Consider the following 26398-nt stretch of genomic DNA (forward strand, 5'->3'; position numbering starts at 1 on the left):
TTAAGACTCTCAAGTCAGAAGCACATCCTTGCTAACTACAAAGAAGCCATTGTCTGGGCAACCCCAGCAGTGACCTTCACAGCCTCTAGGATGTAATACGCACTTGACTTGTTCAAACACAAATATTTGGTTGCCCTTTTGGCTGCCATGGGGTGTTATCCACCCTTTGTTGACGTTCACTGAAACACATGAATTTCCAATCTCAGACTTATTCAGTTGAGCAAGGAGTTCCAATGCCTTTGGAAACAGAAAATGAATGTGTTTCACAGAGAAAGGACAGTGAAAACATAGATTTTAAAAAGATAGATTAAAAAATAAGCATGAGAACCATTGATGGGAACTGATAGAGGAGGGGAGAAATTAGGGGAGAAATACCTAATTTCTCCCCTCCTCTATTTAGATAACAGATTACAGAAGGTGGCAAGTAGGACTTCTGGTCTTTATCTGTTTGTACGTCTTGCTACCCCATGAGTCTGGACCACGTACCAGCAGCATTGGGATCATGAGAGAACTTGTTAGAAATATTAAAGACTCCTCCCAGACGTGTGGATTACAATCTGCATGTTCACAAGCTCCCAGGGCGGCTTGCAGGCACGGGAAGATGTGAGAAGCGCTGCTCTGGAGCAGGAAAGCCAGTCAAACCCCAAACAGGCTCCGAAGACAGAAAGAGGATAAAATCTTTGCTGCGCTTGTATTGTAACCAAGAATGTATGCAATCATGTAAAAGCATTTATTGCAACATTGGTCCTTTTTAAATTAATAGGCTTTGGGTTTGGGGGGAACAGTGTTAGGTTTACAGAAGAATTGTACAGAATTCCCGCATCTTTTTCTCCCAATCGGGACACACAGTTTCCCTTACTATAAACATCTTGCATTAGTGCGGTACTCTTGTTACAACGAATGAATTCATATTGATATGTTATTTTTAACTAAATCCATAGCTTGCATTAAGATTGGTTCTCTGTGCATGGGTTTTGACAAATGCATAATGTCACGTATCTACCGTCACTGCACCTTGCAGACTAGTTTTCCCTAAAATGCTCCTGCGCTTCACCTGTCCATTTGCTTCCCCATCCTGCGCTCCCGGCAACCAATGACTTTTTACTGTCCCCATGGTATTCCCTTTTCCAAAACGACATGCTATTGGAATCAGGCAGTATGTAGACTTTTCAGATTGGTTTCTTTCACTTAGTAATATGCATTTAAAGTTCCTCAGTGTCTTTTTGTGGCTTGAGAGTTGATGTCTGTTTAAAATTTTTTTTTAAATCCTTACTTGAGGACATGTTTTTTTCATTGCTTTTAGAGAGAGAGGAAGGGAGAGAAAAAACATCAGTGTGAGAGAGAAGCACTGATTGGTTGCCTTTCAATTGTATTGGAAGGCAACCAGATTGTATACCCACGGACTGGGAATTGAACCCACAACCTAGGCATGTGCCATGACTGGGAATTGAACCTGCAACTTTCTGGTTGCAGAACAATGCTCCAACCAACTGAGACACACTACACTGGCCAGGGCAATAGTTCATGTCTTTTTGTTGCTAAATAGTATCTCACCATATGGATGTTCTACAGTTTGTTTATCCATTTACGTATTGAAGAACATGTTGGTTGCTTCCAGTTTCTGGTGATTATGAAAAAAGCTGCTATAAACGTTCAAGTGCAGGGTTTTTTGTACATGAGACTTTCCAACTCAGTTGAGTTGAGAAAAGGAGGGCAATTACTGGATGGTACGGTAAGACGATACTTAGTTTCGCAAGACGCTGCCAGACCATCTGCCAAAGTGGCTGCACCATTTTGCATTCCCGCTAGCAATGCGTGAGGGTTCCTGTTGCTCCACATGTTTGTCAACATTTGATGTTGTCGGTGTTTTGGATTTTAGCCAACCTAATAGGTGTATAATTGTTGTTTCAATTTGCATTTCCCTGATGACATATGATGTGGAGCATCTTCTCAACTGCTTTTTACCATCTATATATCTTCTTTGGTGAGGTGCCTGCTCAAATCTTTTGCCATGTTTTCTTATTATTGAGGTTTTTTTGTATATTTTGGATACAAGTCCTTTGCCAAATATGTGTTTGGCAAACACTTGCTGGTAGTCTGTGGCTTGTGTCTTTCACACAGCAGAAGTTTTAAATTATAATAGAGTCCAACTTAACAATTCTTCCCTGTTTCCACATTCAGCTGTTTCATGTGGGTAGCTTGAAATCAGCCACGTGGGAGTACTTACATTTCAGAAGCTGACACACTCTATAAATCAGAGTTTGTTTTTTTCTCACAAAAGTCAGTTATAAAACATTCGCCGGCACACCACTGCCTCCTGCTAGCTTCTACTGAATCATCTGTTGGTCTGACTCTGCCTTTCCTAATGATTCTATTTTTATGCACCAGAGAAGTTTTTTGTTTTGGGTAAAATGTTGGCATTTTATTTTCCTTTGATTTAATTACTCTCATTGTTCACCTTGCCCCACTCACATAGGAGAGAGGGCTGTCGTCCTTTTTCATCTGGGTAGGAATTCCCGAATAATATAAATTGGCATTTTTTCTCAATCGTTACTGTGTTGCTTATTTATAAATGACTTTGATATTAATGATTAAACAAAGTTCTGGTCATTGATGTAATTTTGTCACAAATTATTATTTGTTTGAGAAATATAAAACAAATTCATATGTAAAATTAATAATTGCAATGATTTAATTAAACTAAATTAATAAGAAGAGTTTTAAAACTTCAGAAAACTGATTTTTTGAAAATATCTAAAATTATTCAAAATGTATATAATGATTATATTTTGTGGATTTTTTTGAATTTAAGGAATTAAATGCAATTTGATATGACAATAACCTCCTGTTTTGCTTTATTGCGTGCTTAGTTAAAGTGCCTGTAATGTAGTAGGTACTTCATTATTTCAACATCTAGTTACGTTGAAATAATGGATCAAAGTCAAGAGTAAGACACAAATGCTTGCTATCCCACCTGGAACTCAATATTTTACTATAAGTCTTAGGCAATGGAATAATACAATGAAAATGAATAGGTATAAAATTTAGGGAAAAAAGGACAAAATTGTCTTTTGAAGACACCATGATTTTCTCTGTAGACATTCCAAGAGATTATTAACATTACAAACTAAGAGAATTTGACAAAGTTGCTAAATACAAGAACCACCTACAAAAACAAAATTCATCCCCACATACTTCCAGTAATAAGTGAGAAAATGTAACTTGGGGGGTGGGGGAAAGATTCCATTCACACTAAGAACAAAAAGTATAGAATTTCTAGAAAAAATTTAGTATATGAAAAACCTTTATGAAGAAAAATCATAAGATGCTGTTGAAGAACATATTAGAAGACCTCAACAAATAGAGACTAAGACCACGTCATGTTCAGAGTTGGCAAGACTAAATATTACATATCATCAAGTAATCTACAAAATTTCATTGACGTCCAATAAAAGTCCCGATGGGAGTTGCCACGTTAACTCGAAAAACGGATTATAAAATCCATATGGTGGAGGAAAGGTTTAAGAATAACCAAACTATTTTCAAAGAAGGAGGAGAAAGAAGAGGGACTTTCTTTAGTGTATGTAAAGATTTAAAAAGTCATAATGAGTGGGTGGGGCATAGACAAATGGATCAAAGTAAAATGAAGAAGCCCCAGGAACAGCCCTAAGCCTAGGTGGAGACTCTGGGGACAGAGGAGGCACTAAAATCAGAGGAGGAAGGTTGGGCTGCTCAAAATGTATTGAAGTAACTGGCCTTCCCTATGGAGACAGGAAATTACACTCCTGCCCCATACAATACACAAAAGCAAACTCCGAATGGGTAAAAGAATTAAAGTGTGGGCGTACAAAGTGGAATTCTAGAACCAATAGAAGAGGATCCAGAACACTATTTTTTTTTTTACTTCCGAGCCATGAGAGATGTTTCAAATAGGACACTAAAATCGATTGATAACTTTCATCACATAAAAATTGAAAAGCATTTATACTATAAGAGATGCCTTAAACACATTGAGAGACAATGGGCATGCTTAGAGAATGTATTTGCAACATATAAAGCAAAAGATTGACGTCTTCCTGCTTCCTGGAAGCGGCTGATACTGGGACGAACAGAAACCCCTTCCCTGCCCAGGACAAACAGGGCCAGGATGAGCCCAGATCTGTACAGACCGTTCATCAAAGAGGAAGTCCATGTGGCCACTGAGGGCCTGCAAAACTGCTCAGCTGCACTAATGGCCAGGGGGTTAGAACAAGTTCAAGTGGCAATGATGTACCATTTCATACTCATCAGATCGGGGAAACTGACAAACGTGACCTTATCGAGTGCTGGCTGTGGTCCTGCTAGGGGTGTAAACTGGCACAGTCGTTAAGGACAGTGTTTTGGAACAACTGGGAAAGTTGAAGTGTGTGTGCCCCCGACCTGACCTATGGGGTATTTTAACCCCAAGTGTTTAAAACCACAAGGAAACAGAGAAACTGACATATCCTATACGACCACTGGCCTGGATTAAAAAATGTCAATGTCCTGAAAGATTAAAGGGAAAGATTGAGGAACTCTGTAGGTTAAAGGAGACCATGAGACACAACAGAATGCGAAGCCTGATTCATATTTGGACTCTGGATTGGAAAAACGAAGAAGCAAATTGGATATAAAAGACAGTATTAGGACAATAGAGGAAAATTGACATCAGACATTTTTAATGGCGACTGGATAATAGCATTATTGAATCAATGTTAAATTTCTTGTCGTGATGGCGTTGGGTTACGTAAGAGACTGTCTTGTCCTTAGGTGACAAGTGCTGAATTATTCAAGATGAAGTGTCTGCAGTTTACTCTCAAACATGTGTGAGGGATGAAGTGAACCAATTGTAGCAAAGTGTTAACACTTGGTGAATGGAAGGGTTAATGGGTGTTAATGAGAGGAATCTTACAACTTTTCTGTAGATTTTAAATTTTTCAAAATAAAATTTTGGGAAAAAATGTGAGTACTCCGTGACCCAACATCGCTATCTTCAATATTGAGCTTAGAATAAATCAGGTCTATAGGGATCAATATCAATAGAGTAGAAATAAAAATAGGAAATAATGTTATATATTGTTTATGGATACAAAGATGTACCAGGGGTATGAACTCTGGGCTGGACACATCAATTCCACGATCTGGTTTCCTGTGGGCAGAGAAGGAAGGATGATGGAAATAAGATGAGAGAGGGGAAAATGAGGAATTTCAATCTAGCTTTAATTCTTAAAATAAAAAATGAAAATCAAAAGCAAATATAGAAAAAACAAATAGAAAAAAATCTTTTTAAAAAGTATATTTTATTGTTTATGCTACTACAGTTGTCCCAATTTTTCCCTCTTTGCCCCCCTCCTCCTTGTACCTGCTTCCCTCCAGCCATCCACCCCCCCTTATTTCATGTCCATGGGTCGTGCATATAAGTTCTTTGGCTTCTCCATTTTCTATACTATTCTTAACCTCCCCCTGTTTATTTTTGTGCCTACCATTTATGCTTCTTATCCCTTACACCTTTTCCCTCATCCTCCTCCCACCCCCTCTCCGCTGATAACTCTCCATGTGATCTCCATTTCTGTGATTCTGTTCCTGTTGTGGTTGTTTGCTTAGTTTGTTTTTTAGATTCAGTTGTTGATAGTTGTGAGGTTGTTGTCATTTTAATGTTCATAGTTTTGATCTTCTTTTTCTTAAATAAGTCTATTTAACATTGCATATAATAAACCTTGGTGATGATGAACTCCTTTATCTTTACCTTGTCTGGGAAGCACTTTATCTGCCCTTCCATTCTAAATGATAGCTTTGCTGGATAGAGTAATCTAGATTGTTCATCTAGAGTAACCTCACTTTTCATCACTTTGAATACTTCTTTCCAGCCCCTTCTCTCCTGCAAAGTTTCTTTTGAGAAATCAGCTGACAGCCTTATGGGAACGCCTTTGTAGGTAACCCTCTGCTTTTCTCTTGCTGCTTTTAAGATTTTCTCTTTGCCTTTAACCTTGGCATTTTAATTATGATGTGTCTTGGTGTGGTCCTCTTTGGGTCCATCTTGTTTGGGATTCTCTATGCTTCCTGGACTTATATGTCTATTTCCTTCACCAAATTAGTGAAGTTTTCTTTCATTATTTTTTCAAATAAGTTTTTAACTTCTTGCTCCTCCTCTTTTCTGTCTGGCACCCCTATGAGTCAGATGTTGGCATTTTTTGGAGACCTCCTGGAGTCTTCTTACATATTCTCTCCTCATTTTTAAAAATTCTTGTTTCTTCTTTCTGTTCTGGTTGGATGTTTATTTCTTCCTCATGTTCCAAATCATCGATTGAACCCTGCATTCTTTCCCTTCGCTGTTGGTTCCCTGTGGGTTTTTCTTTATTTCACTTAGTGTAAGCTTCATTTCTTCCCTTATGTTGTTGCCCTACTCAGTGAGTTCTCTGAGCATCCTGATCAGCAGTGTCTTGAACTCTGCATCTGATAGGCTGGCTATCTCTGTAGGTAGACATGCTTCACTTCCTCATGCAACCACAAGAAGAATCATAACTAACTTCAAAACAAAAAACACCCAGAACGGCCAGAAAATCAAACTCTATGGCAGTCTGACAACCAAGGAGGTAAAGAAGCCACATTCATCCAGATGAGTAGGAGGGGTGGAGTCGTGGAGTTGGGGCAGAGAGGATGCAGTGTGGAGGCGAGAGGCAGGAACAGCAGCGGCAGAATGGGCAGTCCCATATTCACGTGTGGTGGATAAAAATCAGGAGGGACACCTGGGGAGTGAGCGATCCCAGCCCCAGGCCAGACCGCACAGCCCAGGGTTCCAGCACCGGGAAGATAAAGCCCCACAACTTCTGGCTGTAAAAACCAGTGGGGGGTGGGATGGTGGAAGAGACTGTGGGTTTCTCAGGACAGTAGTTTAAAGGGCCTGCATGGATTTAGAATGCACACAAATCCACCCACTCTGGGAACCACCACCAGGGCAACAGCTGGAAGGGTGCCAGTTGCATACAGGAAGTGGGTTAAGTGACTGGAAACCAGGCAAGTGCTGGGCAAGCCTCCAGAAGCCAGGCAGCAGCACTGGCCCCTCTCTGAGCCCTCTCTCCGCACAGAGCCACAAAGCCGGGAAGCGGGTTGCCCTGCCCTGGCGAATACCTGGGCTCCGCCACATACAACCGAATGAGTGCACTAAGACAGGGAGTCAAAGCAGCTCTACCTAATACACAGGGAGGCTGCCAAATTGAGGAGACAAAGAAATGTGGCCCAAATGAAAGAAAAGAACAAAAACCCCAGAAAAAGAACTAAACAAAAAATAAAAATTCTTAACAGTGGTCATCTAGGGTGGATATGGGGAAGTTTCCCTTTTAACTTTATACATTTCTGGTTTACTTTTTAATGATTTTTTTGCTTCTCTCTGGTTACGAGAAAAAATGATTTACCATGTGTATTGGGTCGAGGACTATAGCAGTCAAACTAGGGGTTGCAAATCTGAAAAAAAGAGTACCTCTAAGTTTACACGTGTCTCTGGTTAGCTGTGTGACCTTGGCCAACTTCCAGGACCCCCTGTCTGAAGGGCCCTTTCCCCCGTAGTGTTAATGTCTGTATTAAATGGGATAACTCGTATGTTGTGTTTAGCACAGTGCCTGGCACACAGGAAGCCCCCCAGAAATGTTAATGCCACCATTCTTATGGCTGCAACTGCTGATAATATTATTCCCAGCTGGCCTGGCTGGGCAGGGCGTCCCTCTTCATGCTGCTGCTCTGGGCTTTTCCCTCTCCCACTTCTGCGATGGTGTTGGTGGCATGCTCATTCACGTGCTGTCTCCACCATTAAACTCCAAGAAGGCACAACCCTCCCCCCCCCCCCCCCCGCCTTCTCTCTATACCTGGTGCGCCACACAGGTACTCTGGAAATTATTTTTGTAAGAACGACACCACTGAATTTCTAGTCACTATTCCCCACTCTCAGAACTCACTTCTGGGAGTTCATCCGGTTCCTCGGTGGTTCCAATTCCTCCCACGCTGCCTGCCTTCCTCCCCACCTGTTTTCCTGGGCATCGCACACCCCATGCCCGGGGTGTGTGTTCATGCTCCTGCCTCAGCCAGGCAACCCACATAAGCAAGTCTGTCAGGTCCTAACGACAGTGCTGCGCTCAGGGCCCAGGTGGAGGTGATTATTCCAGCCGGAGGGGATTAACAAGGGCTGTGTGAAGCCGGATAAGGCTGTGACCTGGATAATTTAGGACTCAAGTCTAGCCCCCACCGGGATTTTCTGGGTGATGGCCAGGCCCCTTGGGCAGGAGTGCCAGCCCCATTCTCCGGGATTTTGCTGGGCTTCCTGCATTTGTGAAGGCTGAGTGGAGGAATGCCCGCCTGGGTACAGGCCGGAGTTTCTCCTCGCCATATCCAGGCCTGTCTTCACTGCTCATTCCCATTCAGGCTTTGAGGTTCTGGAGCCCACGAGTCTGTTGGGATCTGCAGCCTGAGGACCCCAATGTTGGGGCAGGAGGTGGGGAGCCAGCAGGGCCAGGGGCTCTACGCTCTGCCCCATGAGGCTGCCCCCGGGGACAGGCCGCAGGAGCAGGAGCTGAGGCCAGGCCAAAGAGGTCAGTTATGGGCATGGGGGCTGCCTGGACCAGGGAGGACAAACCAGCTGGAGCTGGAGAAATTGGAGGAGGTGGGTCCAGAGAGCAAAGAGGGGCGGGCAGGGTGCAGACGCTGTGAGAGGAGACCTCCGGGGGGTCTCTGCGGGGGGTCCTTTATCCATAAGCTGTCAACCCTCGTGAGCTGTGATTTTCCTAAGGAGGCAAGGCCACACCTGAAGGGAAGACGGAGGTTACCCATAAGGTCAGAGCTGGGCAGGGTCACAATCAATTAGAGCTGAGACTTGTGTTTATGTTAATCTGAGGTCTTGCTGGAATTTCTTTTTAACTCAACCACATGAAAATATTTGTTGTTGGGAACAGGAATAGTCAATACCTCCAGGGTCCGGCAGAAGTAACGCCTGCTTGAGTGTGGTTGGTGGGGTAATAATGTGGGTGTAATAATTTATAGCTTGAATTTGAACATTTCACCTAAAATGTCAAATGGTGTGCCTGAGTGTGATATTGTTATGTTATAGAATTACATGCTTATGATTTTGCAATAAAAATCTTTGAAATAAAAAAGGGGCGTTATTTGTGTTTGGGCCCTTTATTTAACCTTTCTTAACCTTTTCCAACTCTTTGGAACACGCAGAAAGAAATAAGAGATGGGGAAGTTACAACTGCTAGCCCGTATAGGAAGACCGTTCCCCTCCCTTCCTCCATCTCTCTCTAACCCTCCTCTCCTTCCACTCCCAGGCCCCCACCCCTTCCCCCTAGAAGTCAGGGAGGCTTTGGGCTAAGTAAATGTGGCCTTGGGAGTCAAACCGATCAGGTTCAACTTAGAGATTTGCCACCTGCCAGCTCGGTGACATGGGTGAGCAGCTTCTTCTCCTTTGCGCCTGGGTGTCCTAATCTGCAAACTGCCTATGACAGCAGTGCCTGCCTGCCTGATAGGGTCCCTTCAAGGATAAAATGGGATAAGCATGTAAGAACTTAACATGGTATGTGTGCTAATGAGCGTTAGCTAGTTTTATTAGTCATTCAACAAACACTGGGTTTTGGGGGTGGGTTTGAAATCATGTTTGGGAAATTGAAAGGCTTGCATGATGCTTCTTCCAGGAATGCACGGGGGTGGGGTGGGGCGGGGTGGTATATAAGGCCAGAGAGGGGGGCAGGGGGCCCGATCATGAGGGCCCATGTGTCTGTGGGGCAGACAGGTACCTCTGACTCGGGCAGCCTGTGGTGTGTGCTGTCACAGAGAAGACTGACCAGAAGGCAGAGAGGACGCCACGAACTCTCCCTGGCAGGTATCAGGGAAGGCATCTAGAAAGAGGCGGCACCTCCACTTAGGCCTGGGGAAAGAGTTCAAACGTTATTCTCAGTGTCACAGACATTCCAAAGGCCTATTCTCATTTCCCCTGTTGACTTAAAAATAAAACAGCAGTTATTCTCCCAGCAAAATGTGCTTATTGGGGAACAGCAGAGAACTGCAACTCTGAACAAGTAAGCGATGGCAAAACCATAGGCAAGACCTGAGGACAAAGGAGAGGGGCTTGCTTTTATCAGGTTTGAGGAGGAAATTGCGGAGGGTTGTTTTGAACAAAAGCTCATTGGAGAAGAGTTGGAGGTTGTGGCGGTTTCTCATTGGCTGCCAGCAGTGGTTAGTGTGCTGTTGCCGGGCGGGAGAGGTCTTCCTTCTTTTTCTTAAAGCAGAAGGTGAAATTGCCATGCGATAATTTCTCCCTTGTCAAAATAATTACCTTTCTTCTTCCTGCAGGCTGTGCAGGCTGCAACAAGTGCTGTGTGCGTGAGACGTCCCCCCTTCGAGGCTTCCTGACTCCATGTCCAATGGGGTTGCCTTTATTTATTTGAATGCCCCCAACTCAACAGCCAGACATGGGTTATAAACTCTTGAGGGCAGCAACTGACAGCTTCAGCTTTGCATTTGTTTCCTTGGCTCCTCACTGGAGCTCTGCCCACAGAAATTGCTCGGGAAATGTTTGCTGGGTTGGACTGGGATTGGAGCCGAGGGGAATGGCCTGCAGGCGTGAGTGTCAGGCTCAGGGGCTGAGAACACCGGGCGCCATCTCGGTTCTCGCCAATCGGAGTAATAGTCTGTTCTAGAGTTTCTCCCTCCTCCAGAAAAGAGGTGGCACTACGGCGTGGAGAAACAAGTAGGCTTTTACCAGGTACAAAAGAGAATAAGAACATTCCAGAAGCAAAGACAGAAAGATAATACTCTAGTTCGGGGTAATATTCTAGAGAGTGAACAATTTAATTGGTTTTTCAAAAATAAAACACCATGGGCACTTGCGATACAGCAGGTGTTTAGATTTGCATTTTTAGCAAAAATTTTGGTGAAAGTTGGACCTGTGCCTGTTATTGAACGGCAGCTGCCACAATACGTATGCATAAAGCGAGGCCAAGCGAGGACTCGCCGCGTGTGTCAGAATCTAATGGGGAAACGCAGCCACGCCGGTGCGGGCTCTGCAGGCATGTGGGAAATTATGATGCTGTTTACCCTGACAGGTCTTCAGAAATCTGGAGATGGGGGCCCGGTGCCCTGAGCCCCCTTCCACACACCAGTCAGCCCCCATAGCCTCCCTCTGCTAGGATCCCGTGACCCAGACATGCCCCTGAGAGGGTCTGTAGTTTTCTAGAGACCCCCTTACAGTCAGGGCAGGACCAGGCCCGTCCCTCTGGATGGGTTTGCCAGGAGCCATGGGCCCTCGACTCCCGCCATGGCCGTGGTCTGACTGGTTCCACCCTTGGTCGCACCCGTGATTGCCCAGCGTGTTACCCTGCCCTGTCCTTGCGCGTTCAGATTCGTGGGCCTCAGGATAGGACCTCTTCAGTCTCTTCTTACCAAACTCCCATCATCCGGGGACACCATCAGGAGAAAACTCCAAACTCCTTAGCCTGGCACCCAAGGTTTGTGTGACCTACCCAGCTGCTTCTCTGCGGCCAGCCCTTCCCACCGTCCCTAAATTCCTACTCAACACATAAAGACACTTCCCTTTTCTGAGAAGTCAAGTAGGGGCATGTCTCATCCTTCCAGTAAAAACAGCAAACACTGACGGCACCCTTGCCGTGCGCCAACACTACTCTAAACCTGTCATAGGGATGAGGCAGGCAATACGATCAACCTCGTTATTATTCAGGTCGGTAAACTGAGGCACAGAGCAGTTAAAAAACCTTCCCAAGGTCATAGAGCTGATAACTGGTGGTTCCAGAACGTGGGCTCTTAACGACCTGCCTCCTGCCTCAGTCCGTGGCAGGCTCTGCGCGTCTTCCCCCAACTCTGACGCTACCTTAGCAGCATGACATTGCCCGTGTGGGAGTATTTACGTTACAGAATTCGACAAACGTTAGCAGTCAGGGCTTCTTTTCCCCCTGGAGAGCCAGTGATGAGATATTTACTGGAGTACCAGCACCACTGCCTGACACCCCCAGCCACCTCATGAGCCAAGAGATGCTCGCCCAGGAGTCTCGTGCAGGCTGCTGCTTCTTCTGCCTGGAATGCCCTTCCTCACATTCTCGTCCGGGTCACTCCAGTCCACTCTACTGCCATTGTGATAAAATACACACAAGCTAAACTCCATCATCTTAACCACCGTAAGTGCGCAGTGAGGTTTAGTGCATGTGTGACGTCACACAGCCGTCCCCGCCATCCCTCTCCAAAGCTCTTCTCACCTTGTGAGACCCACACTCTGAACCCATTAACGATCATTCTCCATTCCCCCTTCCCAAGGCCCCTGGTGGCCACCATTCTCCTTCACGTCTCTGTGATCGTGAGGACTCTAAGAATCTTATGTAAGTGGAATCACATGGAATGTGTCGTTTTTTGTGCCTGGCTTATTGCAGTTAGTGTAATGTCGTCAAGTTTGATCTGCATTGTAGTATATTGCAGAGCTGCCTTCCTTTTCAGGCGGAGTGCTATTCCATCATCCAGAAACACCACATTTTTCTTATCCATTCACCTGCTGATGGACGCTTGGGTTGCTTCCATGTCTCAGCCATTGCAAATAATATGCTGTCAACATGGGCAAACGCCTCTTCGAGACTTCTTTCAATTCTTTTGGGCACGTGCCCAGGTGTGGAATGCCTGGGTCATATAGTAATTTTTCTTCTAATTTTTTGAGGAGCTACCACACTGTTTTCCACAGCACTGTACCATTCCATGTTCACACCAATGGTGCACAAGGGCTCCATTTCTCCCGTCCTCTTAAAGATGCAGTGCAGGTACCTCCTCTTCCAGAAAGCCCTCGGTGACCCCGATCCTGGGATGGGTGTCTCTCATGTGCTTGCGCAGTATTTATTTATTTACTTCTTTATCTATCTATTTATTTATTATTTTTAAATCCCCCTCCAAGGATATGTTTATTGATTTTTGAGAGAGAGGAGGGAGAGAGAAAGAGAGAAAAAAACATTGATGAATGGTTGCCTCCTGCATGTGCCCTGACTAGGGATCGAACCTGCAACTTTTTGGCTTATGGGACGATGCTCCAACTAACTGAGCCACCTGGCCAGGGCTACACAGTATTTCTTGAGCATCTGCTCTGTACTAGACTCTGAGCTCAGTACTTGAAACAAAGGTTTGCTTAAGAGATGACCTCTGCTCTCAGACACTCACTGCCCCATTAGTGATGAACTTGTTGAAAAGATAGGATCAGACTGAGTCCTATGCCAGGCCACTAGAGAGTCCTCCAGGCAGAGAGCAACAGTGAGGCAAGTTGGGCATAAGACAATAAGGGATGGTGGAGACTAAGGCAAAACTAAGCACCTGTCCAGTCTGTGGGGGCAGCTACTTCTCAGCTCTGGCCTCTTGTTGACATGTAGAAATCCAGAGCCAGCATTGCCAGATTTTTAAAAGAGAAGCCAGAAATTTGGATTTCTGAGAGATCTCCTAATGTTTATACATTAGCAACTGATCCAATTTTTTAAAGCACCATGTAGAACAAGCAAAGCATTTCCTAGGGCTGCATAGAGCCCTGGGCCGAAAGTTTATCCCCATGGATCCAGTTCCACTCACCAAGCGATGAATTATTGGGAATTAGGAGCAATAACAGTTAACTCAGCTTTCACTTCTCCATTTTGTCTACTAAGAAATCATGTGACACTTGGGCCAGCTTTCTGGTGAAAATCCCAATCATTATGTCTTTACTGTATCTCAACCCCTTTGTGTAGTGGAAAGACCATGGACTTGGGGGACAGATAATCAGTCAGGCTTAAGGTGCGGGGTCCACCTTTTACTAGCTGTGTGGCCTTGGGAAAACTACCTAACATCTGCCCCCCAGTTTCCTTACTTGCAGAGTAGGATCGTAACGCCCACAAGATTTTGTGAGGATTAACAATCACAAATGCTGAACTTGCTGTGAACTTGTACACTCATTGAATACCGAGTTTCTCTTTTGTTCCTTTCTGAGCTATCAACTTTGTAAGCCCCTCCAAAGAAAGGGGGTTATACTGACAGAGTACACAGTATGTGTGATAAGTTCTGTAACATTCCAGAGCCAGGCAAGCTTCTTGTGGAAGGAGCAATCAGGGAAAACTTCCTGGAGGAGGAGAACTCAATGGAGACTTTCTGCCAGTGAGCCTGAGGCAATCCTGTTCTATGTGCCAGACTCCCGGGGGTCATCAAAAAATTTGATGAGGCCAGGGGATGTTTCAGTAGCTTGGGTTCCAGGGCCAGAGATTGGCCAGGTGTCTGTGGCTGCCCTCAGTGGGGCTTCAGCCCAGGGATGAGCCTACACAGGAGAGATACAGCAAGTGCCGGAGAACAAGCATGTTTGTGGGATCCTGGCTTCATTCCACAGATATTTCTAGGTGCTGGGATCAGAAATGAATCAGAGAAGACTCCTGCCCTCGACAGTCTTCTGTTCTGGTCAGGGTATTTTAACTGATAACGTGTTAAGGCCTGGATCCATTACTAGAGAGAGGGGAGCTGAAAGGGGCTGGATTGTGGGGGAGACAGTAAATTTAGTTTTAGGGTTCCTGTGGGCTACTGAGCTAGAATATCAGGCAGGTATTTGAATTTTAGTGATACTTATTTAAATATGTAATTAATATAACATTAATTAGAGTATAATTATTAAAATTCAAGTACCTGCCTGATATTCAAATACCTTCCTGATACTTAAATTTGATACTAATTCAAATTATATTAGAAGTGTAGGCTGGGGCAATGGGGCAAGTATGAAAGCTAGACGTGAGAAGTCACATATTCACTCAGCAAACCTAACTGAGCACCTGCTATGTGCCAAGTGCTGGGATAAAGAAATGAGGCAGATACAGTGCCTACCCCCAGTTTAGTGGAAAGACATAACTGCAATAATGTTTATAGTTGTTATGACTCACGGAGTACCTGCTAGGTGCCAGGCACTGTGCCGAGCCCCTCAGCCTGCCTCATCTCATTGGACTATCAAAATCACCAAATGAAGCAGGTTTTATTACTGTCCTGCCTCACAGATGACTAAACTGAGACCTAAAGAGGCCAGAGGGGACACAGGCAGTCAGAGGTGACACCTCGATTTGAATCCACTTCTGTCTGACCCAACCCTGTGCTTTCTCTCCATTCGTTTATTCAATCACTCATTCACCTGGTGTTATTGAGTCAGAGCTGGTGCCAGACGCTGCTCAGCCAGCGAAAGCTCCTGGACTCTGCATGGAAGTAAGACCCAAATCCCTGAGCTCATCCCTGAGCTCAGCCCAGGGAGATGAAGAGAGAGGGAGCAGACCCCCTTGAAAACACCAGTATTTGGGGGCAGTCAGAGATGGGAGCTGAGGAGCAGGAGGGCAGATGGCAGGTTACAGTGGCCTCTCAAAGGCCAGGGGAGAGAGAGTTTCAAGAAGGAATTGATGGTCAGCAGGATGGAGTGCCCGAGAGACTGAGGGGGTGAAGCCCAAGCCTTGAGCAACACCAGGCTTTGGGGGACCCCTGAAAGCTGGCTCAGGGTTGCAGCCAAAACCAGGCAGCAAAGGATTCAGAAGGGAGCAGGCGATGAGCGAGTGGAAGCTTCCCTGCCTGGAGGTGAGGCTTTTAGAGGAAAAAGAAAGCTGAAGAGAGGCCAGCAGAGGCAAGGGATGTTTTCCCTTTTCCGGCTGCCTTTTGTTTGTTGGGTTTAGGATGGCCAGGCTGGTGCCCTCAGGCACAGGAAGGAACGGGGTGGTGAAAGAGAAATAAAAATGCAGAACAGAGGAGTTTCTCCACTGCAGTTACTGCCCTGGACATGCTGTATATTTATTTGCTTGATGCCTTTTAAAAAAATATATATTTATTGATTATGCTGTTACAGTTGTCCCATTTCTCCCCCTTCACTCCACTCCATCCTGCCCACCCCCTCCCTCCCACATTCCCCCCCCCCTATAGTTCATGTCCATGGGTCATACATGTGAGTTCTTTGGCGTCTACATTTCCTATACTATTCTTACCTTCCCCCCTGTCTATTTTCTACCTACCATTTATGCTACTTATTCCCTGTACCTTTCCCCCCTCTCTCTCCCTCCCACTCCCCTGCTTGATGCCTTTACTCTCCGTGTCCCCCAACCAGAAGGCGGCTTGTAGGGGCGGGGTCTCTTGTTCACTGTGGGTCCCAGCAGTGCCAGGCATGGAGCAGACACTCAGTGGGTACTTTTTGTATGCAAATGAATTCCCAGGGTTCTCAGGGTGCTTATGGTTGGGTCCCAGGAAGAGGCAGGCTTGTGAGGGTCTGAAGGAGGGGCTTTTAGGACAGCAGGGTAGGTGTACCCCCGTCTTCTCGGAAAAGTGTGTGTAAGTGGAGGTCAGGATGGGGACGTGGGGGTTAACGCCGAGTGGAGAATGGAGAATAATAACAGCTACCCGTGTCCTTGTGAGAACACTCTAGGGGGTTGTTATTTGTTAGCATGATTTTGCCACTGCTCTGTTACAAATGCATGCAATCATTTAATCCTAGTAACTCTAGGCAAGAAAACTAGGCCTGAGGTGAAATAGCTCGTAGTGGGGAGACCAGGATTTGAACCCAGGACTTGGAGCTGTGATGTTAACCGCTGAGCCATACACCTCCCCACTCGGCCTTATTTTCTACAGGCCATTCCTCTCCATGAGCCTCTCCAGTGGCCAGGAGTCATTATTCTCATGTGTCACATGAACAGAGAAGAGCGGTGACTTGCCCGGGGTCCTGCAGCCACTTAGTGGGGGGACTCTCGCTTGTACTCTTTGACTGCAAGGTGGTGGTTTCTCCTCAGAGGGAGGAAATGCAGGGATTTGGTGGGGAGTTTGGGGCAAAGAAAGGTGCCAGCTGGGCGTGGACACAACATTTTGCTTTGACTCCAGGACAGAGGGAGTTGGGGTTGGCAGATGGGGACCAACAGGAAGCTAGCAGGGCAGAGTCTGGAGGGGGTGCCGCCTGGCTGTCCCTGGGATGAGGCCCAGTGAGACAGAGTGAAATTCGAGCAGGAGCGTGGGCCGGAGGCCTTGACAGAGACCCTGGTGTGGCCCGAGGTGGGGGAGCGGTGGGAGTGGTGGGGGCGGGGGGCGGCTTCCTTCAGAGGAGGATTCTAGATCTCCAGTTCTGGATGGAGAGGAACTCTGGACTGGGGCTGGGCCAGGCCAGCCAGACTGAGGTCAGTATCCCTCCTGAAATCCACCCAGGCCCCGTGTTGTCCTTCAGGAAATAGCTGTTTTTGAACACAGAGCGGGGGGGAAAATCCTCAGGGGTCAAAAGGGGAGAAGTAAGACTTCCAATGTGAGTACCAGGAATCCTGGAGCCGGCCAGGGGGTGGGGAGGCGGGGAGGTGAGAGGCGGGCAGGGAGGCCCTTAAAACCAGGCAGGGCCCAACCCCTGCATCTTCTCCAGGCCCGACAAGGACGACGCAGAGGCGGTCTCCCTGGTGAGGAGTCTCATTCTGGGGGCTGCCTCACCTGAGGGGGTGGAGGGGGCGGGCACAGAGAGGGGCTGTCAGACGGGACACCTGGCCCTCCAGTGCTGGCCCCACAAATGGCAGGGAGGTCTCATGTGCCTCCTGTGAGTGGGGCCAGGGACTGTTCATCCTTTCCAGCTGGAGGACGGGAGCTGAGGGGGTCCTGGGCGCAGGGGGGCTGCTGCATGTGGACTTGGAGGATCAGTCTGTCCAGTGACCCACCGCTCCCCGGCTCCCACATTTTCACGCTGTGTCACTGTCTGTCTCCGCTGTCCCCACCTCTCATGACCGCAGCCACTGCTCCACTCCGAAATTATCTCCTGGCCACACTCATTGTCCCCTGTGGCAGCTTGACAAAAATAGCCAGCCCACACCCTTCCCCTGGGGGTCTGCTTTGGGCTTCGTTGACATCCGTTCTCCCTGTCCCCAGAGCAGCTGCTTCAATGGCTCTGCCACCTCCTTTGGGAAACTTCCGTTCTCTCAGACCCTTTGCATGGGGCCTCCACTCACATCCACAGCCCATGCCCCACGGTGTTCTAAAATGCACCGGGGTTTTTGTCTTATTCAGGTATGATGAGGCCCACAGGAGAGGCGCCGTTTAAAAGATAGTTTGTTACTCACAGTTTCCAAGAGACGGGAACACACCGCACCAGGCAGGGCCACTCGGAAAGCACCAGGGTCAATCAGGAGGCAAAAGAAATGAGCAAGAGCGTGATCCAGAGTGCAGGGAAGGACAGTTTGGGGGGCGGGGGGCTGGCGGTCTGTCTGTGGGTGGCCCTGGGGTGATTTAGGGCAGAGGAAACATCGGCTAGGAGCCGGAATGTTAAATAAAGGAGGTGGTTGGGCAAGGGGGTTCAGGATTGGTTGGTTTGGCTTCGGCTATCTCTGGGAATGGGCTCGTCCTGGGAGGGGCTGTCTCTTCCCAGCCCAGCAGGGCCCCACAGATCAAAGCGCCCTAAGATACAGAAAAGGAGCCACAAGGTTACTACGCAGGGGCTGCTCCGGGGCAGTGGAGTCCACTCAGTCAAAGGAGTTGAGCCACACCCCTGGGCTGAATCCTTGGGCAGCTCACTTTCCCTTCCTGTGCCTCGATTTCCTCGTCTGTAAAATTGACAAGTGGTATTCTCTCATTCAACAAATGACTGTTGAAGGGACAGACGCTATGCCAGCAGGTCTAACGGTTCTCAACTGCCATGGTCATTGGCAGGTTTGAAGAGACAGTGGGCGGTGCCTGGCCCACTGTAGGTGCCCAGTACATGGTAGTTGGCATCCTCCTCCTGCCACAGCCCCGGGAAGCTGTGATAAAGATTGCTATGGAAGCATAGGGTCTACGGCCATTGGCTCGGATATTTAGAGCCCTCAGAGTAGAGGCCATGGGTGGACAGAACTCAGGAATATTCTTGGAACTCAGAGGAGCCGCATGAAGAGGCCATCCCAGTAGCCAGGAGCCCTGGAGTTGGAGGTTGTATATTTAGACTCAGGCCTTGGGAGGGGCCAGGGGCTCTGGGCAGAGCATGGGCAGCAGTGACCACTGAACTCAGGGATCAGAAACAGCAGGGCACTGAAGCGGAAATGCTGGCAGACCATTGGCCAGCTGAGCAGCTGCAGATGAATGAGGACTTTGGGACGAAGAGAGGGAAGGGAAGCAGGCAGCCGCTAGTAAAGCACCCCGTGAGAGGCCAAGTTAGAATCAGGCACTGGCCCAAGACACATGGAATTTCCTCTGCATCTGGATGTGATTTCTTTGCACTGCAGGCCAGTGATTCATGTGTCTGTGTGGAGGGCAGCTGGGGCCTGGGGGCCCATGGGGTAGAGCTCCATGGCTCAAAGGAGAGCTTACCCCTGTGGGGAGGGGGCTGTGTGGTGCACCGAGGGGTGCTCGAGGCCTGGGTTTGAACCCTGCCTCCACTTCTTACTAGCTATGTGACTTCTGGCAAGTTCCTTGAGCTCTCTGAACCTCCATTTCTTCACTGGTAAAATGGCAACAATGATACCTACCCTTCAGAGTGCTCAAGGGTGCCCGGGGTCAACTTATTGTAGGCACCCTGCCTGGGGCCCACGAAAATGTTTCAGTTTTAAATTCTTTTAACATCGAAGAAAAAATGCATATAACGATAGTGAATCCAGTGTGGATTGCATTTGTTTTTATACAAATGCAGTTATAAAATATAATGTAAGGAGAATTTTTTTTTTTTTGAGAAAGAGGACTATGAAGGCAAAAGTGCTTGGGACCCACAAAAGCCCTAACAAGGCCCTGAAAGCTGCACCACATAAGTGTGCCCTTGCTTCCTCCCTGAGCACCTGCTTCGGGGTGGGGACTGTCCTCAGTGATGGGAGACAGGGGTGAATCCCCCCAGCTTCTGCCCTCAGAATACCAGCAGAGCCCCGGCTGCTGTGGCTCAGTGGATTGAGCACCAGCCTGTGAACCAAAGGGTTGCTGGTTGGATTCCCAGTCAGGGCACATGGCCTGGGTTGTGGGCCAGGTCCCCAGTAGGGGCCACTCGAGAGGCAACCACACATTGATGTTTCTCTCCCTCTGTTTCTCCCTCCCTTCCCCTCTCTCTAAAAATAAGTAAATAAAGTCTTTAAAAAAAAAAAAACAGCAGAGAAGAATGTCTCGAACAGGTGCTCTGCACTCTGAGATAAAGGAAGACAAGACTTCACACCATCGGTTTCCCTCGTGCCCTCCCAGCCCTGCCCCTGTCTTAGCCTTTGTCCGGGGTTCTTTTCTCCCCGCCACCTCCTTCATCAAGCACCCCGTCCAGCCGTGCCTGCTCCTGCCCCTCACTTGTGCCACCATGTCTCCACATATTGAAGAACCCTGCCTGCTCCTCTGGTTACTGTCAGCCATTGTCTGCGGAAGGGGCCATTGTGTTGGGTGTGTTTGTGGTCAGGGGCATTTGTGATGGGACTGTTCTCCCCCACCTCTATGGGGGACAACACCCCACAATTGTCCCTCTGCCCCCAGAACCCATTGGGTCAAGTCCTCGAGGTGTTTGCCTCATCTTTTCTCACTGGAGTTGCCCATTTTTTGAGCAACATGAGAAGGTCGGGTTTGGTGGGTAGCCCGGGGCAGGGTCAGAATGGGCCGAGGGGGCATCTGGTAGGTATGTCATGGGGTGTGTTTTCTTTTCCAGAGTCTCAGAGATGAAGGGCCTCCTCATGCTGGCTTGGCTCCTGGTTTGTAGTAAGTGCTGGCCCCATGGCCTTTGAACTTGGGACCTTCTCCCCTCTAGGAACAATAGGGTAGTGGAAAAGAGACTAGTCTTTGAGGAGGGAGAACTTAAGTATGAATCAGGGCCCCGCACTTACTATGTGGATATTGGCAGTGTCTCGGCCTCTCCCAGCCTCTGTTTTGTTGTCCGAGACGTCGCTGACAGCCCACCGGCAGGGCTGTGGCGGGGTCCCGGGTGGTGCGTGAGGGCTGTACTACATGGAGAACATGTGGTATTGAGATCAAAGCAGGAGGCAGACAAAAACAATCACCTTACGGAAATATCCCACCCCAGGGTCTTTGGTCATTCTCTGCTCAGGCCTGTCCAGGTTTCTATTCACCCCTGTGCTGCCACCTCCCAGCTGGCAGTGCCTGCACAGCACGGGGGTCTGTCTTCAGGCCTCCCCTGCACCCCCTGACAGGCTGTCTTGCTCTTGGAGGTCTCCAGACCCCTGGGGGCTCCAGGGGGAGCAGGAGGCCTGGAGCCTCTGGCTCACGGTGAGCTGTGGAGCGAGCCTCAGTTTCCCAGTCTGCAAGACGAGAGAGCTGGCTTCGGTGACCTCTCGGGCCCATCCTGCTCACAGGGCCTTGTGTTCCCAATGGTGCCATTAGGGGGCAGAGGGAGAGGCGCGTGGTGGGGAGATGTAGGGGGGCCAGGCTGCTGGCTTCGCGCAGATACCATGTCAATTCCACCTCCTGTCTCTGATCCCTCCAGCACCTGCCACTGTGCTCGAAATTTACAACAGATGCTTTATCTCATTTTAACCTCATCACACCTCTAAGAGCTAGGCGTACATTTTAGGAAACTGAGGAAACGGAGGCTCTGAGAGATAAGTGACCCACTCAATGTGAATGCTGTGAATTACTGGCAGGGCTGCGGTCTGGATCCAGGCTTGCTCAGTCTCCAAGTGCAACCTTGTAACCACTTCCCTACACTACTTGCGCTGGCCTTCCTTGTCCCTGCCCCACTAATGGGGAGGATACGAAAAGAGACCTCTGCCCTCCCACCCCACCCCCTGCCCCAAGCCCCAGGGTGGGGGAAAGGGCAGGGGCATGCTGGGAGAGCGGGCCTGCAGCAGGCAGGCCTGGGTTCCATCTGGGGACGGGCCGTCTTTCAGGTGCGCCCGCTGTGCTGGGAGGCTTCCTGGAACTGAAGTCGATGATCGAGGAGGTGACGGGAAAGAACGCCCTGATGGAGTACGGCTTCTATGGCTGTTACTGCGGCTGGGGCGGTCAAGGGACCCCCAAGGACGGTACCGACTGGTGAGCTGAGCCTCATGACTACCCTTCTGCTCCAAGCTCTGCACCCACATTATCTCCTCTGACCCCACAAGTATTAAAGCACCATCTTATAGATAAGAAAACTGAGTCTTGGAGAGGTTAACCCACTTGCCCAAGATACATCTAGTAACCCTCCAGATCTCAGTGGCCTGAAGAATCAGATGATCTATTGCTACATAACAAATCATCCTGACATGTAATGGCTCAACGTGACGATGACTGCTGATTTCACTAAGAATCTGCCATTTGGCCAGGGCTTGGTGGGATGGCTCCAAGCGGCTTCAGCTTGGGCACCTTGACTGAGGCTGGGTGACCCAGATGGCTCCCCCCAGTAGCTGGCAAGTTGTCTCTGTCTGCTGGCTGGGAGCTCAGAGGAGGCTGGGGACTGGGGGCCCCCACTCCTCACACTCAGACCCTTCCTAGGTTGTTTGGACTGTCTCAGGCGCGGTGACTCTCGGGCTCCAAGAGACAGTATCCCAAGGCTGCAAGAGCAGAGAGTAACACACTTATGTGATTAGGCCTCGGAAGTGTCATGGCGGTCCTTCCATTAAACTCTAGGTTGAGGCAGTCGCAGTGGCTTTAAGGGGGAGGTTCTAGCTAGTTCTGGATCGGGAAGGGTCCAAGTTCCGGAGCATGTGAGATGAGAGTGATGGTTCTTTGGAAAAGGCAATGCGTGGGTTGACAGTTCTGACACTGTGAGGCACGCATGAAGGAGTGGGGCAACGGAGCAAACGGATGGCGGACGGCGGGGGCCGAGCTTCTCCCTGCTGGAGCGGCAGGTCACGGACACGCAGGGACAGGGCCCTGGAATGCTCTGTGTAGCGGTGAATTAGAGGTGGACACTTCAGTATGCAACCCATTTAGCTCCATCTAGATGCGGGGGGTCACATGTGGAAATACGTATACACATGTGTGTACACGGGGTTGTTGATAATATAGACACCTGTATATTTTTTTACTCTGTCAGCTGGCAGGACCTAAAAGAAACAACCCCTCAGTCACAATAAGCAACAGCTATTAGTGCCCAGAGCTGGTTTCTAATATCATTCTGCAAGGGACCAAGGCTCCTTGGAGACATGGCCGATGCCAGGGGCAGGGCGGGAAATACACAAGATGAGTCTGGAGCTTCTTACATGCAGAAAGTAAGGACGCGCCCAAACAAAACCCGGATCGCCATCCAGCTGAGAGATGGAGAAAGAGGGGAGGGGGGATAATGTGTGAGGTTTTTATGGGTAGGTCTGGAAGTGGTGTGCATCACTTCTGCCCACATTCTCCAGGCTGGAACCTGGTCATGTGACCACATGTACCTGCAAGGGAGGCTGGGGGATGTAGTCTCATCAAGAGCTTAGGAAGACAAAGTACACTTATGGGCTGCTAGCCAATGGTAGGCAGCCTAGAGGAAGGGTATATTATTATTCGATTCTTTCTCTGCCAGACTACACCTGCCGGTGTGGCCTCTGCCTAAGTGACACGCCCCTTCCACTTAGGACCTAAGTGTCTTGCACTGACAGGTGCTGCTGGATGCACGACCACTGCTATGACCTGCTGGAGAAGAAAGACTGCAACGTCTGGACCCAGTATTACAAGTACAGATTCTCACGGGGCCTGGTCACCTGCGGTAAGGCGGGGCTTCCCATGCAGGCTGCTGGAAGAGCCCGGGCCTCTGCTGGCTCTGAGTTCAGCTGCCCCTAGATGTTGGTCAGCCTATATCTTGGGAGACAGAGCTGGGGGGCCAGGGGGGGCAGAAATATTGCAGCTGTATCTGACCTCTTAGAATGAGTATTCAGTAGGTGCCAAATGCTTTGCATACTTCCTTTTACTTGCTCCCTGAAAATATCCTGTGAGTAGGTTTAGTTTCCCCATTTTACAGATGAAGAAACTGAAACTCAAAGGCTTGCCAGTACACATAGCTAGAGTTGGGATTCAAGTTCAGGTCCATCTGAGTTCAAAGCTAAGTCTGGGTATGGTGTCTCTATGGGAGCTAGGGTTCCTTCAGAGCAGGGCCCATCCCCACCACCAGACCAGGAGCTCCCTGAGCACAGGAGCTGTGACTCCCTGGGCTGCACCCTCCCCCTGGGCAGCAGCTGGGTCTCTTCCATCAGATTACGCACCCCCAGTGCAGGCGCTGTGCCTCCCTCATCAGACTGAGTGCTCCCGCAGAGCAGGAAGCAGACTAAGAATCTGCTCAGCCTAGAAGCAAGTCCTGACTGAAGCAAGCCTGGGAGTCAAGGTCGGCAGAGCGGGTGTACCTTCTGTTCCTCATTCTGCATTTGGCATCCTGTTTGCAGAGCCCGGGCCCCGCTGCCAGGTGCAGCTCTGTGCCTGTGACCAGAAGTTTGTCTACTGCCTGAAGAGAAACCTAAGGAGCTACAATCCTAACTACAAATACTTCCCCAACCTCTTCTGCACCTAATGACCCTCAGTGAGCTCCTCCCAGATCATGACTTTTGTCCCCTCCTCCTACAACACAGAGCTTACCAACTCTGGGCTCCTGAGAGAGGCTCCCAGGTCTTGCCCCTTGTTTTTTTTTTTTTTTTTTTTTTTTTTTCCTGATGGTCCGCTGGCCTGGGAGGAGCCCCATGGCCACCCTTCACTCTCCACAGAATCCCCAGAGATTGACTCTGGTCGTAGGACTCGACAAGGTCAAGGTCTCTGGCCTTTCCACTTGTGAGGTCAGTCCTTCTGGTGCCCAGAGCTCCCTCCTAACTCCAGGGCCTGCCGTTGTCGCCTCTGAAGACAGAGCCCAGTCTCCGGGAGGAAGACTTCCCCGGGATGCATTTACTTCTCAGTTTCCGCCCCCCTCTAGGGACCATTACTCAACAAGAAGCAAAATTGACTCCATAAATCTGACATGTAGATATTAAACAAAATGTCTCCTCAGGAGTAACACAAACCACACAGGCATGTTTCTCTGCTGTGGGGGGCTTCCTGCGCCTTTCTCAGTCTCTGGGTACCAAACCCAAAGTTAACCATGCCCTCTGAGATAGGAGGTTTTCTGAGATGAGTGTCAGGCCTTCTTTGGGGCTCATCTCCTTAAATCTTGGGGGTCCTCTGGAGCCAGGCATTGGGTCTCATTTTTCCTTGAGGGGGTGGGGAGAAGACAATTGACAATTTTACCAGCCGGGGATTCCAGGCCAGAGAGGGCCACGGTCAAGTCCCAGCTGGGCTTCTCCAGCTGGGCGAGCCCAGCCCACTTCTGAACCTCTCCAACATTGTCGTTGACAAAAAGAAACTCACGTTTCACACCACGTAATTGGGAAACCTGAAGCCACCTGGATGCTGCCGCGGGGATGCTGAGGTCCTGGGGTTTCACAGAGCAGAATGTTTTTTAAAATAGGTTTTAGCTACAAGGTTTATTTTTACCAAGTAAGGACGTTAAAAAACCCAACTCATCCAGTAATTCATGAGAACACCCAGACAGCAGGAAGAAAGGGCATATTTGAAAACAAAGGAGAGTCCTATCCAAGAAAAGACCTTTGGCTTTCTTCCACCGACGGATCCCAAAATAGCCACATGATAAATGGGACCTATGTTTAAAAACTTCCAATGTTAACCGTTTTCAAAATAAAGTTTGATTTGTTGAATGCCCTGAATGCACTGGGGTTTTAGAAAAGTGTGATGTGGACGCGTGTCTGCATTCGACAGTGTAACACAGAATGGGGCTCAGACGTCCAACCATTCACAGCACTTTCCTGAGTGAAGCCGTTTCCCACGTCCACTTTTAACCAGGTACATGGAGGAAAGAGGAACTTTACTCTTAACGCCATTTCTCTCCGATTGCAGCATTCTGGATGATGGAGAAGAGACCCAGCCCAGGCTTCTCCCTTCCCTTCAGGGTCACCCGGCAGGCAAGGTGGTGCCTTGCTGGTACATTCTGCAGGATGGGGCTGTGAACAGGCCCTTCTCCTTGGGGCATCCCAGCTCAGAGACCTGGTACTCAGACAGGTGCTGACAGGCATTTGTGGACTAGGGGTGCTGTGAAGTTATGAAAGCAACACTACAAGCTGACATGGGTTTGACCTGGAAGGGCCCATGGAGAACCTTCATTTACCTACCAGGACATGGAGGCCCAGAGAGGTTAGGAGACATTCTCAAAGCCACACAGCACACCGACAAACAGATGGCTGGTTCTAAACCCTGGGCTCTGACCACTTTCCCACTGTCTTCCCACAGGGAGAGAAAATAGAACCTGGAATAGATCAGGGACTCAGCCACATTGGGGGTTCTCAGAAGGATTCCCTGGATTCCACCTGAGAGCCAGCTCCACTTCTTCTCTGACCTAAGTGTCTCCTGGCTTCCAGAGTCTGTCCTTGAGGGGTTAGCCTGGCTGGGGCCCTGACCTTCATCTTCAGTGGAGGGGACCCCACGGGCATCATTTATGCCCACTGCCTGGATCCACCCTCACTGCTGCAAACAGCTCTGGGGG

General features: G+C 48.7%; 1 protein-coding gene across 3 annotated transcripts; it reads left to right on the top strand.

The window, feature by feature from the left end:
• Positions 1 to 8261: 8261 nt before the first annotated feature.
• PLA2G5 (phospholipase A2 group V) lies at positions 8262 to 25556 on the top strand. 3 transcript variants are annotated; one of them, XM_053921956.1, is made up of 5 exons: positions 8262 to 8597; positions 20615 to 20664; positions 21810 to 21954; positions 23484 to 23590; positions 24261 to 25556. In XM_053921956.1, exons 2-5 carry the CDS (start codon positions 20625 to 20627, stop codon positions 24383 to 24385), a joined length of 417 nt encoding a protein of 138 aa, XP_053777931.1. In that variant the 5' UTR covers positions 8262 to 8597; positions 20615 to 20624; the 3' UTR covers positions 24386 to 25556. The 3 variants fall into 3 exon arrangements, with proteins under 3 accessions (XP_053777931.1, XP_053777932.1, XP_024410435.2); XM_053921957.2 differs by lacking the exon at positions 8262 to 8597 and adding an exon at positions 17107 to 17180; XM_024554667.3 differs by lacking the exon at positions 8262 to 8597 and adding an exon at positions 17392 to 17447.
• The last annotated feature ends 842 nt before the right edge of the window (positions 25557 to 26398 follow it).

Source organism: Desmodus rotundus, chromosome 3, assembly GCF_022682495.2.
Source record: "Desmodus rotundus isolate HL8 chromosome 3, HLdesRot8A.1, whole genome shotgun sequence".
NCBI classification, from domain to species: Eukaryota; Metazoa; Chordata; class Mammalia; order Chiroptera; family Phyllostomidae; genus Desmodus; species Desmodus rotundus.

Excerpts from the sequence above, each read along its gene's own strand:
- PLA2G5 (XM_053921956.1), top strand. The coding sequence starts at position 20,625 with ATGAAGGGCCTCCTCATGCTGGCTTGGCTCCTGGTTTGTA. Across the intron at positions 21,955-23,483 it reads CCCAAGGACGGTACCGACTG|GTGCTGCTGGATGCACGACC; the intron begins GTGAGCTGAGCC and ends TTGCACTGACAG. Across the intron at positions 23,591-24,260 it reads ACGGGGCCTGGTCACCTGCG|AGCCCGGGCCCCGCTGCCAG; the intron begins GTAAGGCGGGGC and ends TCCTGTTTGCAG.